Source organism: Gekko japonicus, unplaced genomic scaffold, assembly GCF_001447785.1.
Source record: "Gekko japonicus isolate JY-2015 unplaced genomic scaffold, Gekko_japonicus_V1.1 scaffold1404, whole genome shotgun sequence".
Taxonomy (NCBI): domain Eukaryota; kingdom Metazoa; phylum Chordata; class Lepidosauria; order Squamata; family Gekkonidae; genus Gekko; species Gekko japonicus.
Genome location: NW_015174882.1, coordinates 425,573 through 444,465, shown reverse-complemented (window position 1 = coordinate 444,465; position 18,893 = coordinate 425,573). Strand labels below are relative to the sequence as shown.

Below are 18,893 nucleotides of genomic sequence, written 5' to 3'. Positions count from 1 at the left end.
CACAACTGGGTTGGATCCAATCCAGCCATTTCAATGGAATTGGGAGTTGTGTTGAATCGTTAACAATTTCATGTTTCTGGACTCCCTGATTTCAGGATATTTGTTGTATGCCCCCCTTCAGTACTGAGAACAGTACTGAGAAAAGGGGGTAATGGCTTGGATCCTATTACATGGTTCCCCCCTCATGCTTCCTTCAGTCCTCTGCAAAGGCTTTCATCTGCTAGCACTTCCTTGCTGCTAGCACTTCCCAGTGAGGAAGATCAGTCTTTTTTCAAGGAGCCCTTATGCATACAGAAGTGCTAGTGGCAGAGGAAGTGAGTGCTGCAGCAGAGGAAAGCCTCTGTAATGGCTGGAGAGAAGTCTGAGTGGAACAATGTCACAGTGTCCAAGCTGAAATCTACTGTGTTGAAAGTGTACTGTTGCTATTGTTGCAATTACTGAGAAAGCATCAAGCATATCTGTATATGTACAGATTCAGAATACAAGTGAAAACGTTTTTGTCTGATATGTCACTTGATTCATTTATGCAGCGATATCAGCATATCTTAGGGTTGCCAGGCCCCCTCTGGCCACCAGTGGGGGATGGAGAGTGGGGTTGCAAGATCAAAGCTGGGAAACTCCTAGAGATTTGGGAATAGAGCCTGGGAAGGACAGGGACCTTAGTGGGGCACAATGCCACAGAGTCCACCTTCCAAAGTATCCATTTTATCCACGAGAACTGATCTATGTAGTCTGGAGATGAATTGTAATTCCAGGGGATCCCCAGGTCCCACCTGGAGGCTGGCATCCCTAGCTGCATTATACTAATGTCTGAAAGGTGGTCTCTTCACAAAATTCATTTGCCCCTTAATGAAAAGTCTGGCTGTTTCGCTAGCTGGAGTCCAAGTGCAGTTAAATCCCTAATTTTTCACTGGAAACTGTTGCAATTAGGGATCTTCGAACAACCTCAAGTTTGGCTCACATCCTGTTTGCCAGTTAAAAACAAGCAGCTGATTTTTCAGCATAGTTCACTAGTCAGCCTTTTCATGGCTGTTACACAGGTAGCTTCATTGTGTTCCTTCTGAACCCTGCAGTACAGCACAGTTGACTTTTCATACATGTGCCTTATCACACAGACCAATGGCTGTTAACCTGCCCCCACCCTGTCCTTGCTTACTGGGTAACTGTCAGCTTTATAAAAAATACAGTGACATTATTCTGAAGCTATGTTATAGATAAGCTAAAACTTATAGCTGGGAACTAAGAATATGAATTAAACCCAGAAGAGAATCCAGGTTAGGGGTAATGTGTCTACCTGCCTCAAGGACAATTTGACAAATTCCTGCAACAACATAGGAGTAGGAAGTCTTAGAAGGATGACAACACATAATATCCTTCCTACATCAGTGATTTAATAAGAGGCATACAGCCCCTGGGCATGATCAACAAATCTCAGGGGCGTACATAACCTTGGGGCAAATGGGAGGCATTCAGAATCTTATTTATTTATTTTACAAAATCTATATCCTGCCTTTGTGTGCTCATAAGGGCCACCAAGACAACTAACAAAAACATATATAATAAAATCACATCTTAAAAACCATTAAAGCCCAGAGAAATCATCAAAACAATTTAAAGCAAGAGCTAAAATACACATAAAAGGTAAAGGTAAAGGTCCCCTTGCTCGAAAGCCAGTCGAATCCGACTCTAGGGTTGCGGTGCTCATCTCCGTTTCAAAGCCGAAGAGCCAGCGCTGTCCGAAGACGTCTCCGTGGTCATGTGGCCGGCATGACTAAACACCAAGGCGCACAGAACGCTGTTACCTTCCCACCGAAGTGGTACCTATTTATCTACATCATCAAAACAATTTAAAGCAAGAGCTAAAATACACATACAAAAGCATAAAAACAACAATTAAAACATTGGGAAGGAAGGAGGGATCACGGATGGAATGTCAAATGAAACAACAAAGACTTTTACCTGCTGGTAGAAAGATTACAAAAGAAGGGGAAAGATGAATATCTCTGGGGAGTGAGTTCCAGAGTTTATGTGTCATAACTGAAAAGGCTGTCTCTTGGGTAGCCAGTAATGTTCCCTCTAAGCTGTTGAGTCTTTTGAGCAAAAATTCTGCTTTGTGAGCTACTGGCATTAAAGTTGTGAGCAAGCGATTGGGATACTGCATAAATTAATTTCCTCTGGAGTCATCCTTCCTGAGCGAAGACAAAAATGTGTGAGCCAGGGGCTAAAAAACTGCGAGCTAGCTCACACTAACTCAGCTTAGAGGGAACACTGGTAGCCAGATGCCTAATTTCAGAAGGCACCCAAAGCAGGACCTCAGAAAATACTGACTGTGGTCAGGTAGGTTCCTAAGAAATAGGCAGTCCTTCAGGTTTGTTGATCTCAAACTGCATAGGGCTCCAAAGGTCCACATCAGCACTTTGAATTGTGCCTGGAAACAGAAGGGAACCAGTGTAGATAGTAGGGTTACCAGCTCTGGGTTAGGAAATACAAAGATATTTTGAGGGTGAGTCTGAAGAGGGTGGAGTTTGGAGAGGGACTTGTGGGATCTAATGCCCTACAGTCCACCTTCCAAAGAGGCCATTTTCTCCACGTGATCTGATCTCTCTTTGCCTGGAGATCAGTTGTAGTCCCAGGTGATCTCCAGCCACTAACTGGAGGTTGTAGAAACAACAGAGAGATCACGGGTAGGTTGCAAACAATGAAGAAAAGAGCCGTAATGTATAATGAAAATATATATTTTTAGACTGCTGTGTTGCAGTGAGTAGTATTTCATCAACAAGTAGTCAAGATGTATGCATCCACACAATGGAATTTGCATATACTCCTGTTTCACATGATTTTTAAAAATTATTATTATATTTTTTCACATTACATTCATACACATCCCTATTCCCGTACATATTGTATACTCTACCCTCCCCCCCCCCGCAGAGTTTATATGCTATTTCTGTGTCTTCGGCAGTGGTCCTTTACATAAATCTTCCTTCCGCCCTTCTTGCTTCCTCTATTTCCTCGCGTCCTTCTTGGTTCCCTTTTCTTCTTTCTTTTTCTCTTTAAATTCGTAGCCGAAGATTATTCCTTTTCTAGAATCAGAGGTGGAAAGTTTTAATATACTTGGATGGTTATTTTTCTCATGTATCATTCATTTGCCTTTTCTTATTTTCTATCCCCCCCCCTTCTTAACTACATATCCTTTCTAGCCAGGGGCACAAACCTAGGAGCTTCCATCGAACATCAGACCTTTGTCCTTCCATGACCCATTTTAAATACAAATGCCACTTCTTCCTGATCTTTCCTATTCTTGATTCCCATAGTTCATCTTGGTTAGAAATAGCTATTATGTCTGATTGAATATATTCAAATAAATAATTCTGCCAATTTGCTACTGTCCATTTGGTTTTATCTTTCCATCCAAACGCTATTACAGCTTTGCCCGCTAATACCATTGCTTTAAATAAGTCCTGTCCCCCTTTTCCAATATCTCGGTTGCCTAAATTGCTACTTAGCACCAGTTCCAGATCTATCTTTGGTCTTATTGCAAAGAACTTATAAAGCTGTTCTGTCACTTTCTCCCAAAAACCCTTAGCTTCTATGCACTCCCACCACATATGGGAGTACCATCCTTTCCCATTCCTGCAGTGCCAGCAATGTGAGCTTCCTGATCTTTCCTATTCTTGATTCCCATAGTTCATCTTGGTTAGAAATAGCTATTATGTCTGATTGAATATATTCATTTATGTACTTTTATCTCCTGTGTGCCATCTATAATTCTATTGACTGTTTGATCCGCTAAACGAGTTTCTGCGCTCCATTTTCCCTGAATAAGGGTTCTTATTTGATCCTTATCTATCGCCATTTTCCTATATATTCTGCCTACTAATCCTCTCTTTCCATTTGTCATTGATCGTAACAACTCCTCTATTGGCTCCCCCATCGCCAAAGTTTTGTTTTCAATCATCTTTTTAAGTCTGTTATATAGACCTGTGATTTTCAACCAATGTTTCCCTCCTATTTCCTCGTATAATGTTGATAATGATATAAGTGTCTGCCCACATATTATATTTCGTAACCTGGTATATCCTTTCTGTTTGAGTAATAACCACCATTTCTCATCTTCTTCCTCTTCATCCAGAGCCTCTAGCGGAGCATACCTCGATATTCCCTTTAACCATTTCAATTGCCATTTCCTCCAAATCATTAATGCTGTTCTTCTCGGTCCCCTTTCTAGTGTTTCATATTTAAATTTATCTCCTGTGAATACTCCAAATCTTCCCACCCCTTTATTTGCTTCATTCTCGACTCTAATCCATTTTTGTTCACCTTCCTCTCCTGTTTCCATTAATGCCTTTATCTGAGATGCCTCGCAATAATTCCCCATTTCTGGGAGGCCCCATCTCTATTACTTTGCATTGTTCATTTAGGAAAGTCTCCTTATCTCTCCTTGCTTTTCTCTGGAAATCTGCATTCAGTTGGGTAAATCTTTCCTTTTCACCTTTGCCCTTCGCTTTCCTTCTTTCCTCTGCTATTTGTAAAGCCTCATCCGACAACCACTTTGCTTTCTTGCATTTCTTTTTTGGGGGGATGGTGGTGATTGCTGCCTCCTGTACAATGTCACGAACCTCCATCCATAGTTCTTCAGGCACTCTATCTATCAAATCTAGTCCCTTGAACCTATTCTTTACCTCCACTGTATAGAAGAAGAAGAAGAAGAAGAAGAAGAAGAAGAAGAAGAAGAGATTGGATTTATACCCCGCCCTTCACTCGGAGTCTCAGAGCGGCTTACAAACTCCTTTCCCTTCCCCTCCCCACAACAGACACCCTGTGAGGTGGGTGGGGCTGAGAGAGCTCTTGACAGAAACTGCCCTTTTTCAAGGACAGCTGTGCCAGAGCTTGTGACTGACCCAAGGTCACACCAGCAGGTGCAAGTGGAGACGTGGGGAATCAAACCCGGTTCTCCCAGATTAGAGTCCGCACACTTAACCACTACACCAAACTGGCTCTCATCATCATATTCATCAGGGATCTGATCTAAGTCAAACCTGAATGGCCTAGTGGTTTTCCCAACTTTCGTCAGTTTAAGTCTGAATTTTGCAATGAGTAGCTTATGATCTGAGCCACAGTCAGCTCCAGGTCTTGTTTTTACTGAGTGTATAGAGCTTCTCCATCTTTGACTGCAAATGATATAGTCAATCTGATTTCGGTGTTGCCCATCTGGTGATGTCCATGTGTAGAGTTGCCTCTTAGGTTGTTGGAAGAGGATTTCACTATGACCAGCGTGTTCTGTTGACAAAACTCTGTTAGACTTTGCCCTGCTTCATTTTGTTCTCCAAGGCCAAACTTGTCTGTTATTCTGGTTATCTTTTGACTTCCTACATTAGCATTCCAGTCCCATATGATAAGCCTGCATCCACTTCAGGGTTTCTACAGCTTTGTTGTAATTGGCTCCAAGCATGAGACAGAGTTGAGTGTCATCTACATATTGACAACCCAGCCCAGTCCAGATCTCTGGATGACCTCACCTGGTGGTTTCATGTAAATGTTCAAGAGCATAGGGGACAAGATGGAGCCTTGCAGGACTCCACAAGCCAAAGCTGAGGGGCTGAGCATCAGTTCCCCCCCACCTTCTGAAATCTACCCACTAGGTAGTACTGGAATGACTACAAAACTATGCCTCCCATTCCCAACTCGGAAAGGTGGTCCAGAAGGTGGTATAAAAAATCCATTGAGAGGTCCAGGAGAATCAATAACAATTTTAAAGTTTTAGATTCCTCTTTTTAATCACTTGCAATTGCTTCTGCCAACTAGTGGAGGAGAGCTGTTTTGTAGAAGAGATTGGATTTATACCCCGTCCTTCACTACCCAAAGGAGTTTCAGAGCACCTTACAAATTCCTTTCCCTTCCCCTCCCCACAACAGACACCCTACTCGCCCTCCGCCACATAAAAAGTTGCATACAGCAAACAGGAATAAAATTTAACATTAAGGATCTGGCAGAAGGCCACCAGGCATAAGGGCTTCATTGAAATCTGTACTGTAGTATGTCTATTTCATGAATACACTTATGTAAATAAAAGTTGCCCTGTCTACAGTGTAGTTTTTATGTTCTAAGTTTTTACTTCAGACTTGGGAGGCATTTGATAATAAAGTTGCATACTTGGTTGGCAGCAGTGGGTTAAAGGTTAAGAAAATCTGTCCTACATGGAGATACTCCAGTTTTTTACACACATTGTGCAGCACACATGGAAATGGAGCCGTGTAATGTGCTGGTCTTACTCTGCACTCACACCTGAGTGTAGGGTTGCCAGAGGGCTCTTCTGGGGGGGATCCTGGCTTTCCTCCTGTTGTTGTGCTTTTTGAAGTTGAAGGACTTTGTCAGGTTTATGGCAAATTATTTAAACAGAGGTTTTTTTGGGAAGGATATTTCGGGTTTTTATGTACTGACTGATATGCTTACTGGTTGGATGGTGTAGTGAAATATAATGTGTGTGTGTGTGTGTTATGAGCTGTTGAGTCATTTTCAACTCATGGGGACCTTCTGAATTAATAACCTCCAAAAGCAGAAAATACTGATTGCCTAAAGGACTGCAAAGTATTTGGAAGCAGTGTTCGTAAGTTATGTACTTTCTCATGTTATATTTTAAATTACCATAATCAACTCTGTGGACTTTTACAAACTGAAGGGCTTTGCTGTCTGGAGGAAATAACTCATTTGACTGTTTTAAGTTAATAAATGTGTCTATTCTGTTTTAAAGATTGTGAAGCTGTCTTGTTTTAATCATTGTAAGAGCTTAATGCTTTAAATATGAATAGTAATTATTACTTACATTTTAATAATTGCTTAATAGTCTAATATTGAGGCCCATTTAAGCAAAACAGCTCCCCACACCATTATCCTGCAGAATAAGAAAAACCATTTAAAATAAACACAACCCTGCCTGTAATGTCTACTTGAGCCCTGAGACTCTTCTATCATATTCGTACAGGGAATGGTCACTGAAGCAAGACCTACATGTAACATCCATTCCCTCTCCGTACAGGGAATGGTCACTGAAGCAAGACCTACATGTAATATCCATGATTAATTCACTGAAATATTGCTTTACCTTGTATTACAATTCTTACTGGATTAGACCTGAAGTAGATGGCTGTCAAAGCAGACAGACCCTTCTTCTCACCAGCCTCCCTTACTTCTTTAGAGGGAAAAATGTTTCACACATACAGGTTCATGTATGTATGGTTCCCCTTACTTCTTCTGATTTAAAGAAGTAAGGGAGCCGCCCTGAGCCCGTTTGCGGGGAGGGCGGGGTAAAAATGCAAATAAATAAATACCGTGCCCCTTGTGAGCCTCCCTGAGCCTTCGGGGAGGGCGGGATATAAATTTAAGGATAAATAAATAAATAAATAATTGCAAAAAGCAGGATCTGCTTCACTGAATGCTGGTGAAAAGGCTATGGACTGACTTGGTGCTGCACAATAACCCTCTAATTGGTTGGAATATTGGTTCCCTTCCCAGAGTTTTTCTACTTACGAAGGACAGCAAGTCAGCAAGTTAACAGCATTCAGCTCCTCACACTCAGGAGTGCTTTATCAATTGATAAAACTCACAGCTTTTTGTATATTTTCAGATTCATTCATTATAGCAGTTTGGCCTGCAGTGACTCTGCCTCAGAACTATGCCTCATAATTAGGTGAAAAGGTCACCAAAATACTAATATTTCCTGAAACTCAGAATTCCATAAAATTTAATTTCATTGCCAATTCTTTTGAATCTCCACTTTCCCCCCATCTCTATCTAGGTCTGAGAATCAATATGGGAAACTTATTTCTGCGGGCAGGTGAGTAACTTGAATTATTTTCTGCATTTGTTTCTGAGCTGGTGGGCACTGAGTGTGTGACAGACATGGGGAAGTAGAGAAGATCCTTCTTAGATGTTACTCTACTCAGCTGCTTTTCTTCCCAAAAGATAAAATGTATAGGGATTTTTTTTCCCTCTCAGGGATAAAAACAGCTAGGGAGAAAGGGTTGATAGCTGGAATTAAACAGTTCCTCAAGCCAGCCCCATATGCAGGGGGTGAATTTTGTCAAACTTCATTGAATTGGTTTATCACCAATATTCCCTCTAAGCTGTGGAGTCTTGTGAGCAAACGTTCTCCTTTGTGAGCTACTGGCATTAAACTTGTGAGCGAGTGATTTGGCTCCTGCATCAATTAGCTTGCAACAATGTGCGAGCAAGAGGCTAAAAAACTGTGAGCTAGCTCACACTAACTCAGTTTAGAGGGAACACTGTTTATCACCATCCCATTCTGAGAAGAACAGGTAATAGTTATATCCTCTTAGCATCCCTTACTTGTGGTGAACATTCTTCTATCTCTTGTTTTCCAGGTTTTACCCTTTTGCTGAATCTGCAACTTGGTATGAATGTCTTCACTTCTGCTTGTGATTTTGGACCAGTGCTGAAAGCCTAATCTTCCAGGGCACTCTTTAATCATTCCTCTTAATTTACATGACATTTATGGGCACTGTCTGAGTAACTCTGTTGTCACTCAAATATCATTCTGCTACTTTCAAGGGAGCTATTCCTAGATAAGGCAGAGGATGAAAGAAATGGCCAAACATATATGCCTGCCTTGGGACTGGAACATTTTAAACTGACTGTTTCCATCTTTTCCTGTACCATCTGACAGGCAGTAGGTGAAATTGGACTGCAGAGAAAGATCAGGGAACTGCTCTGCAAGGATCTAAGGCATGGTGGATCACTATATGAAAGAATGAGGGAAATGGAGTTTTATGAAGCACTGAGAAGTGGGGATTCACTGAAACAGAGTATATGAAGACATGATATGAATACACTGTAATTGCTTTGTGCGAGGTACCCATTTTCACAGGAATCCTTTTTGCTGGCAGCTATAGCTGTAAATGGCTCTGATTTTTTAGGAAAGTTTCTCATTCAATATAAAATAAGCCTCTTGGTTTGATTTATTACAGCATTTCATAGACCTTTTAATCTGGCATCCTGATTTTCAATTGAGCGAGTAGGTTGGCCTTAAGCTTTTAAGGTATGTGATGTGTTTTTTACAGTAGATCATTTCCCACTTCTCCATACCTATAAGTATCACACTCTATGGCCCTTTTCAGACATCGCAATTTTGGAGGGCAATTGCACCTACAGGGAAATAATTTTATCTGCAACACTCTCAGGGTATGCACAATCACCATTTTGTCTGAATAGGGCAACACAAGTATTTTCTAGCTTCAGTACACATGAACATGTACATTTGGCAACCCAGTGTTTCATTTGCAAAACTGAAGCCAGAAAATGGGTGTTGCCCTAGTTAGACAAAATGGCAACTGTACATATTGAGATTACATATGGTTGTTCCACCAAAATCATCTCTGAAAAGAGCTGATACCTTTAGTCTTGTGCTGAGTTGCCACTACTACCCATTGTGAGACACTGAGGTATACAGGGCGGAAAGTAGTGTATTGAAAATTGCATGAAGTGTCTTTCTGTCACCTTTTACCCTTTTTCATCAGGTTGTGCCTACAAACTTGTGTGATGTCACTAACTGGGCTCAGCACAGGGAAGGAGCTGCCAGATTCACCCCACATGATATAGACCCGTTCCTGTGTACCCACTTGATATATGCTTTTGCTGGCATAATCAACAACCAAATTGCCACTACAGAATGGAATGATAAAATGCTTTACAGAGAACTCAACACCATAAAGGAGAGGCAAGTAATTTGCAACATTGAATGCAGTCTCTTAATGATGTTCAGTGATGATTGCTACCAAATATTGTCCTTCTGATTGCAGCACCAAACCCAAAGTGGAAGAGCCTCATTGAATCGTATTACACATTTTTTAAAAAAGATTATGCTTAAGACTTTTTAAATTTTCTCTTTGAAGTATAAAGTGTAACAAAGACATTTTGGAAAACTCAGAATGGCTGTGGCTCCTTGTTAAGTATACATCTGAAAGCAAATACAGGGTTGGTGCTGTCTAATGTGTAAAGGTACTTTGAAAATACTTTTCCCATGAGATAGCAACGCAGCTAGGATTTTAGTGCCATCTGTAAACAATTAATCAGATTATTGTTTTTATTGCCTTGTATACATTTAAATTTGTTCTACTGATGTTTTATACGACTGTATTGTACACCTGGTTTTACTGGGGAGGGCGGTTGATAAACTAAATAAATAAAATAATACCTTATAATTTGCCAGGAGTTGGAATGCTCATCACTGCTGTGTCCTACTACCATCCCATTCCTGTCTTAATAGTTGCTGTTGTATTGGGGTTCTGTACAGATAATAGATTCTCAGACCCTTGAAACATGGTAGGAAACAGTCATCATTCCCTTCAATGCACACATTCTTTTCCACTGTGGTCTTTCTGGCCAAGCAGCTTTTGTAAGTTTTCAAAGCACTATGCAGAGCTGTGCACAAAACAGTTGGGCTCCAGTATTTTCAATGACATTGCAGGGCATCCTCAATAGGGATGGGTATGAACTGGGAAAATGCAGTTTGGTTTGTGGTTCATAGTGTGCCCAATTCATGGACCATGAACCGTCACAAACTTTTAGGGGCCAAACAAACTGGTTTAGTTTGTGAGCTGCTAATAGGGTTGCCAAATACCTTTTGTTCTGCTGTGGGGGGCTCCCGGATGGCGCGCGCGCGCCGTATGCACATCAGCCGGATGTGACGTGCTGACGTGCTGAATCGAGCCTCCAAAGTGGGGGGAAATCCGCCCCCAGGGGGAATTGGCAGCCCTACCTGCTAGAATGCCTTCGGCATGCTAGACACACCAAACTCACAGAGGATCTCTGGCTGTCTCTCCTCCACCTGCCCTACAAGTTTGGTGAGGATTGGATTTATGGTATCCAAGTTACTGCCCCCCCAAAAGGTGCCCCCGGGAAAGTGCTTTCTAGGGAAATGACCACTTGTCATTTCCCCAGATAGCACTTTCTGGAGAGCACCCTCTTTGTGGGGGACATAACTCAGACCCTGTAAATCTAATCCTCATCAAACCTGGAGGGCAGGTAGAGGAGAGTCAGATAGAGGTCCCCTGTGAGTTTGGTGTCTCTAGCTTGCACAGAATCTATTCTGTACACTCCTAAACACAGGCATATGCCTGTGTTTAGGAGTGTACAGAATAGATTCTGTGCAAGCTAGAGACACCATACTTGGAGGTCATGTACAGGAGCACCTGGGGGAGGTTCCTAGTGACTTGATGTCTCTAGCTGGCACAGGATCCATTCTGTACATTCCTGAACCTGCTGAATCTGCGCGCTTGTCAAAATGACTGCCTGTCATTGACAGGCGGTCATTTTGACAGGCATATGCCTGTGTTTAGGAGTGTACAGAATGGATCCTGTGCAAGCTAGAAACATCAAAAACATAGGTGACCCTCCCCAGGTGCTCCTCTACATGACCTCCAAGTTACGTTGCTTTGAAGTTTGGAAAACATTTAGATTGAGTGGAGACAGTCTGTCTGGAAATGCATCCATTCACAAACAAGTGCAAACCTCCACAAACAGATTGAAAGTTAATGGAAGGTTCATTGCGGTTGACCTGCCATGAACTTCATTTCACAAACCATGAACCAGCCAAAATTAATCATGAACAAGCCAGTTTGTGCCCATCCCTAATCCTCAAACACACTTGTTAAGGTGTACTTGTGGATATAGTTGTATATTTTGGTTGTTCCTGAAAAGAAGTCCACTGATAAAGAATGCACAATGTAGTGCAGTGTGCATATTGTGTCTTCATTAATGCGGATAATGCCAGTGTGGATTCTGCATGTGCCTTTTAGGGGTAGAATGTACTAAATATGGATATCCCATTACTGCAAAAGCTCTGTGGCCTACATCCCCCTACTGTCTATTTGGCATGCGGTGTAAAACTGTAGGATCAGAGGTAGAGTTCAAGGATTAGAACCAATGTTACTCTTTTTAAAGAGGAGTCCAGATGACAGTTATGAAGAACTATGTGCATGTTTATTTTATTGTAAACACATGTGTTTGGCTAAGCATGTTCTCCTAAGTATGTGACATTTTGCAGTAAGAGACATGTGTCTAACCGAAGTATGAACTTCAGACATAGGCCAGATGCCTGTGAGGAAAACAAAATGGTGCTGGAAATATCCCTAGTGAAGAAAGAGAAACTTTCTCCCTTCTAACAGGGAAAAATGCTATGACAGTCTGGCATATTTCGCTGTTCACTCTGTTACTTGGGCTTGTTTTCTTTTTCTCTATAGCACAGACAGAATGTTTAAGATTCTGGTCTCCTGGGAATGCAGATTGTTTGAGAATGTCCCAAAAGTCCCCCAAAGTTGTCTTGTATAGCTGCGAGACTGGTGACAAGGGTCTTGCATTTTCTAGCCAGACAGTATGTCATAAAATAGCTTTTGATATTGTTTCACACAGTCCTTGCATATTTGATTATTTTTCTTGTTTTCTAGAATATTTTTCTTGTTTTCTAGAATATTTTTCTTGTTTTCTAGAAATAACAAGCTGCACCTGGTGGCTGTTGGAGGAGGAAGATTTGATACCCAGAAGTGAGATCTTTATCCTTATTCTTAATATTGCAAAATGCTATTTATGGTGATCATATTTGGGATACCCAGTTTCAGGCAAATAGAAAAAGCTTGTGTTTCACATGGTATACATTTATTACTAGAAATCAGCATCTGCCAAAGTGTTGCAAAGATTTTACAGGGTTAATTTTGCAATACAAGAACAGACACAGTGGTGACAATTAAAAAAAATAAAATACAAATAACATGTTTTTTCCAGGTTTTCTACCATGGCTTCTTCTCAGGCAAATCGCCAGATATTCATTTGTTCAGCGATAGATTTTCTTCGCAAATATGAATTTGATGGACTAGACCTTGACTGGGAATATCCAGGTTCCCATGGTAGTCCCCAACAGGATAAGCATCACTTTACCATCTTGATTCAGGTGAGAAACTGATTTTCAACTGAGCTTTTGCTAATGGGCTTAGAATCATTATAAGACTTTGCAGACTATGCATATTTTCAGATTTGAATTATGAAAGGCAATGGAAAAAACATGATGGGTTGTGGTAGAAGTGTTTAAAGTTAACACATTGTGCAGGTCTTAATACGAACCAGGTCCTCACTGCATTTCCAGGATGGCACTCATCCCTGGAACATGTGAACTGTATTAGAGAAGAAGCATGAAGAGCATATGCTTGGGAAGGCTTTTGAGACCCAGCACCATCAACATAGAAGAACTGGACTTATGTGAATAAACCACAGACTCTAAAGAACAAAACTGATTGGCTAGCAACAAGAATTATGAGACTGTGTCATGATCTGGCCTGTGCCAGCACGGCCTAGCCAGCCTAAGAGGCCTGGCTGGCAGTAGGAGGCAGCTAGGCCTACAACTCCCAGAGGGCATTGGGAGAATCAGAGAGGCAGCTTCTGGGAGGAGACTGTTGAACTGGGTGAGGAGAGTCGGTTAGCCATTAACTGAGGAGAAATAGGGTGTTCTTCGGGTCTCTCTCTGCGGCCTGGTCCCACTGTGGGGACAGGCTGGTCTGGGAGAGAGGGAGCTACACTGGGATCAGCGTGAGTGCTAGGCAGGCTGGGGCCTGGAAGTAGAAACAGGTCGCTGCGTTAGTTTATGTTTATTTGTCCTTTCACACTGTTATTCTCTTTTGAAGCACCTTGCTGTGTCTTGTTTTTCCCTGCCCCACTGTTGTTTTAATAAACCCTTTTTGTGTAAGTATTTTCTCTGCCTGGGTCAATCACGCCTGTGTTCTCGGCTGTAAAAGGGGCTTGGGAAGGTACCCTGGGCCTCCCAAGGGACCATAAATCCAGGGTGGTGGCGGCGGAACCCAAAGACCCCTCTGGGGTCATGACAGACTGTATGGCAGTAGAATGGACATGAAGCTAAATAAAATAATATAAGCTTAGGTCTGTGGTCCATAATGATCACATGGACATTTCCTTTATGGAATTGATCCTGTGGACAATTTCCTGTGGAAACTTTAATGTTAAAAAGGCCAGCTTTCTTTTGTGTTCTATTGCACATGAGCAACATTCACTGCTACTGCTGTTTATCTCTGAAGGAACTCTTGGCTGCTTTCATGGAAGAAGGCAAAAGGACAGGACGCCCACGGCTTCTGCTTTCTGCAGCAGTGTCTTCCAACAAACATACCATTGATGCTGGGTATGAGATTCCTTCCCTGGGGAAGTAAGTCACATGGTTTCTTTAAAGTGACCCACATCAGAGCAATGTCGTGATGCTTAAAGACCATCTCCTGAAGGATCTGCTGACCTTGAGTTTAAATTGCTAACAAGCTTTGTAGAAAGTTGTTCAAATGGAATGCTTGTTTTCATCGATAGTCTTTATTCCATGAAGGAATCAGACTCCCCAAGCAGGGGAAAGTTTAAGTTCAGTTTTCATATTATTGAACCAAACACAATCTGCACTGCGGTCTTTAGATAAAGGATTCTATTTAGGCTCAGCTGTAGACTGTTTCAGAAAACGTTTCAGAGGGCCTTTTGAAGGTTGCCAATTCTAATGAAACTGATTTTCTTCTATACCTGAAAATTACCTATGTCCGTGAGCCAAAGTGTTATATGACAGATTTTAAAACTAAGCCCCTCTTGTCCATCATTAGTGAATGTGGCTGTTCCATCTTAGAGTTTGTAATGTTTGGGGAAAAAATCCTTACTCCTTCCCTTCATTTTTTTTTATTTATTCAGGAGCCTTGATTTTATCAGTGTGATGACCTATGACTTCCATGGAAAGTGGGGATCTGTAACGGGACATAACAGCCCCCTTCATAAGGGTTTAGCCTCCTATGACCCAGATCTCTTCTGCAACTGTGTAAGGACAAAAAGCGACATAGGGTCAGATAGAAATATATGTAAATTCTAGTTGAAACCTTTCCACTACATGCAATGACAACTGGTTTTAAGTCCAGATAGACTCAGTCTCTGCATTAGATGGAATTCCATGATTATATTTTCTTTATTTTTAACCAAAAAAGAGCTTTGGTTGGCTGTGTCTGAGTAGAAAAGAAGCAAGCAGGATCCACAACCTTTCTCCAGCTAATAATGAATTTTCTCAGCCTGCTGTTTTGATCCAGAGATGGGATGATATCGGGAACATATGGGGACCTTGTATCCTTCCCACTATGGGTGAAAAAGCAGCGTGGGCTCTTTTTTGAACTGAAACAGAACTACTGGGGGGGAAAAAGGATTAAGCACCCTGTTCACAACCTCCCTTCCTTTGATAGACTTGCTGCCTATCAAAGCTCCCTTAGATCCATCTTGACTTGCTGCCTATCAAAGCTCCCTTAGATTAAAAAAAAAATAGTGAAAGAATAATGGAACTCTTTATAATGTGTCACAGTTACCTATTTTGTTCACTGTATGCTACAGGAATATGCCATGAAATACTGGAAGGACAATGGAGCCCCAGCTACAAAACCTATGATGGGATTTCCAACATATGGACGAACCTTCAGACTTTCTACTGAAAAAACTGGAGTTGGTGCTCCAGTATCTGGTGCAGGTTCTCCTGGAGCCTACACTCAAGAAGCTGGTGTTTTGGCTTATTTTGAGGTAAACATTTCCATGCATTACAAACATATATCAAAATACTGGGGACCAATTGTAGTGGAGTGGATAATGCTGGGCTATGGAGCCTTGGGTTTAAATCCCCATAGACAAAAGCCCTACCAAAGTCACTAGGTGGCTGTGGGTAAATCACACTCTCTCAGACCCATCTTCCTCAAAAGGATATTGTGATGGTACAACAGGTTAAACCAGTGTATATTTTTGTTCTTTGAGAAAGGGCAGGATCAGAGCACCCAGAAGTACTTCTGTCACTACTTCTGGATGCCTTATAGCAGAGACACTGAATCTACTTCTCCCTTCAGTAGCTAGAAGCACCCCACCCCCATTAAGCCTCCACACAAGCCACCCTGGGCAGGATTTTTTTTAAAAAAGATCTTAGGCTGAAATCGCTATGTGCTTTAACTTTGGAGTAGGTGCCACTGAATTCAGTGGTTCTTACTTCAGGTTATAGACCTGCAATCCTATACATAATTTCTAGGGAACAATGTAAATCGGAACAATTCCCAGTGTATCTATCCCATTTCCCCCTTTTAAAAACTATATATAGAGCTTTGTTCTTAATAATCGGAGCTAGAGCCCACAAAACGCAGTACCCTGGATAGCTATTGGTTAATTCTTAGGAACATTAATTCTTTGTCTGTGTGCCCTCACAATGGGCAGCCATGGGAGATAGAGTGTGTTCTATGATGGCGACTTCACTCTGGAACTCCCTTCTGGTAGAGAATTGTTTGGTGCCTAGCCTGCTCAGTTTTTGGCACCACATGAATACATGCCTTTTTTTCCTTTAGATTTTCAAATTATACTACTAGTTTATCAATGATGGGTTGGTGGATTTTAGGTTTTTTAATTGTTGTTCTTAGCTGCTGTTTCATATAATTTTAATGGCTGTCATCATTATACTATGTTTATTTAATGGGCTTTAATGTATGTTTATGTCTTCTTTGGAAGCTGTTTTGGGAACCCTTCACAGGTGAAAGTATGGACTATCAATTATTAAATTTTATTACATTTCAACATGAGATCCTGGAGCAAAATGTGTTTAGAATTATGGCCTTTCAGAGTTAGTTTCCAGTCTTTGTTTTGACAGGTCCTTTGTTTTGACAGATCCTTATTGTTTTGACAGGTGTGTACGTTTTTGCAAGGAGCGACGGAGTCCTGGATTACAGAACAGAAAGTTCCCTATGCTGTCAAAAATACAGAATGGGTTGGATATGATAACAAAAACAGCTTTCAGCTCAAAGTATATCCTTGATATTTTCACTTCTTATATCCTATGAGTGTAGTGATCTCCCTTAGTACTTGGTGCAGGCAAACTTCCAACCAGAAAGTCATACTTTAGTAGCCTAAACTGAGTGAATGGCTGATCTGACTCAGCTGGAGGTATGCATTTGAGTCCCCATTGGCAATTTCTGGACAGGAGTGTGAAAATGTGCTCTTGCCATTTACTTGCCATGTGCTCTTGCCATTAGCAGCAAGCTGTGTGGGAGCAGGAGGAAACGGTGTCTACACTTCCCTTGTTGTGCCACTCACTACTTCTCCCACACCAATTTCTCCTCCTTCCACCCCATCATGCCTGTGCAAAAGCACAGAAATGATGGTGATTTCATCAGGACCCATTGCTGACCAGTCATCCCTTCCTCTCACTTACTTTACCCCTGTGGAGCTGTGCTGTAAAAGCTACAGAGTGATGCAGCATGGATTAAAGGGTAAGTGTGTGTGTGGGGGATGGTGGGCTGCTGCATGCTATTTCAAAAGTGCAGCTAAAGCTCCACCTCCCCCATAGAGGCTATGGAAGAGCAGCCAGATGGATGCTCCACCAGCGGCCATCCATCAGTTTCCCCTATAAACCAGAGAAAATGAAGTTATATATTAACAAGTGAGGGGAGAGCCAGATGAGTTGTGCCCAAATTGAATACATCAGCCAAACATTCTTTTTTTGCTTTGGGGACTTCCTGCTATCCATGCCAGGAAAAATCCCTATATGGAAGGAGCCTTTCTAAACTGTCATCTTCAGAAGCAGAATGTGAATATATTGCCAAAGATTGCAAACATATTGTTTCTTTTGTCACTGGGAGGATAAATGTTTTACAGCTGCTTAGCCAGTCAACAAGACTACTTCAAAGGAAAAGTTCTTATTTATTTAAGAAGAAGAAGAAGAGGAGGAGGAGGAGGAGGAGATTGGATTTATAGCCCACCATTCACTTGGAGTCTCAGAGTGGCTTACATTCTCCTTTCCCTTCCCCTCCCCACAACAGACACCCTGTGAGGTAGGCGGGGCTGAGAGAGCTCTCTTGAGGACTCCTCTTGAGAGAACAGCTCTGAGAGAATTTGTGACTGACCCAAGGTTACACCAGCAGTTGCATGTGAAGGAATGCAGAATCAAACCCAGTTCTCCCAGATCAGAGTCCGTACTCTTAACCACTACAACAAACTGGCTCTAGAATGTTACAGTCTAGATTTAGCTTTATATTTGATTCTTAAAAGTAAATCCCATGTCTGTAAGAAGTGCGCTGCTTAGCAACTACAATGCCTACATTCTGGTATTATGAACAACTCTTAGTTTGTTCATTATGAGAATCAGCTTCTATAGTTTTCTTACTTTCTCTCCCTCTATTGCTCACACACAGGACACCGATTGAAAACATCCTAGTGTGATTCTAAACCCACTCTCCATATTTTATTGTGACTTCCAAACAAGGCCAAAAGAGAAAATGTGATGTGTTTCTAAACTGTGGTTTAAAACCCCAGTTTTTATGAGATTCAGACATCACTATGAACGGCAGCATATATTAAACCAGAAAGTTTTCAATCTACATTGAAGTCTACATCTCAAGCATGAGGGAAGGGGGAGGGAGCATGCAGGATCAAGGACTTCAGAGGCTCATTCTTCTTCTAAATGAACCAAGGTTTGCTTGTAATCTCTAAATGTGGGCAATGCCTGGGAGTAATTTGCTGTTTCTTCTGGTAAGTGAAAAAATAAAAGGGATGTATTATATAACTTGAATTATATGCTGGGAGTTTGTACCCAGGAAGAGCTGTCCTGTACACAGTTTAAATCCTCTGGTATATATAATTCTGTTTTGGTCATGGACTCCCCTGAACATTCCAACACGCTCCAAAATCAGTTCGCTCTCTGATCTGTCATTCAGAGGGTCTCCCTATCCACTGGCTGCTTTGCCTGAGTCCTGCCTCCAAAATTCTAAACAGTTTGCTGTTCCTCTCCCCCCACAGCCAATCAGAACACAGAGGTCATTTGCATATGTGGCCTGATTCGCCTT

The 18,893-nt window shown here is 41.7% G+C and overlaps 1 protein-coding gene across 1 annotated transcript in view; it reads left to right on the top strand.

Moving 5' to 3' along the window:
- The first annotated feature begins 7,809 nt into the window (after positions 1–7,809).
- The window catches only part of LOC107121886 (acidic mammalian chitinase-like), a 12,337-nt gene continuing 1,253 nt past the window's right edge, over positions 7,810–18,893 (top strand). Inside the window, 10 exon segments of the mRNA XM_015424896.1 lie at positions 7,810–7,834; positions 8,382–8,411; positions 9,534–9,549; positions 9,551–9,733; positions 12,504–12,557; positions 12,796–12,961; positions 14,097–14,221; positions 14,737–14,860; positions 15,418–15,600; positions 16,739–16,855. Coding sequence (XP_015280382.1) covers positions 7,810–7,834; positions 8,382–8,411; positions 9,534–9,549; positions 9,551–9,733; positions 12,504–12,557; positions 12,796–12,961; positions 14,097–14,221; positions 14,737–14,860; positions 15,418–15,600; positions 16,739–16,855 — 1,023 coding nt within the window.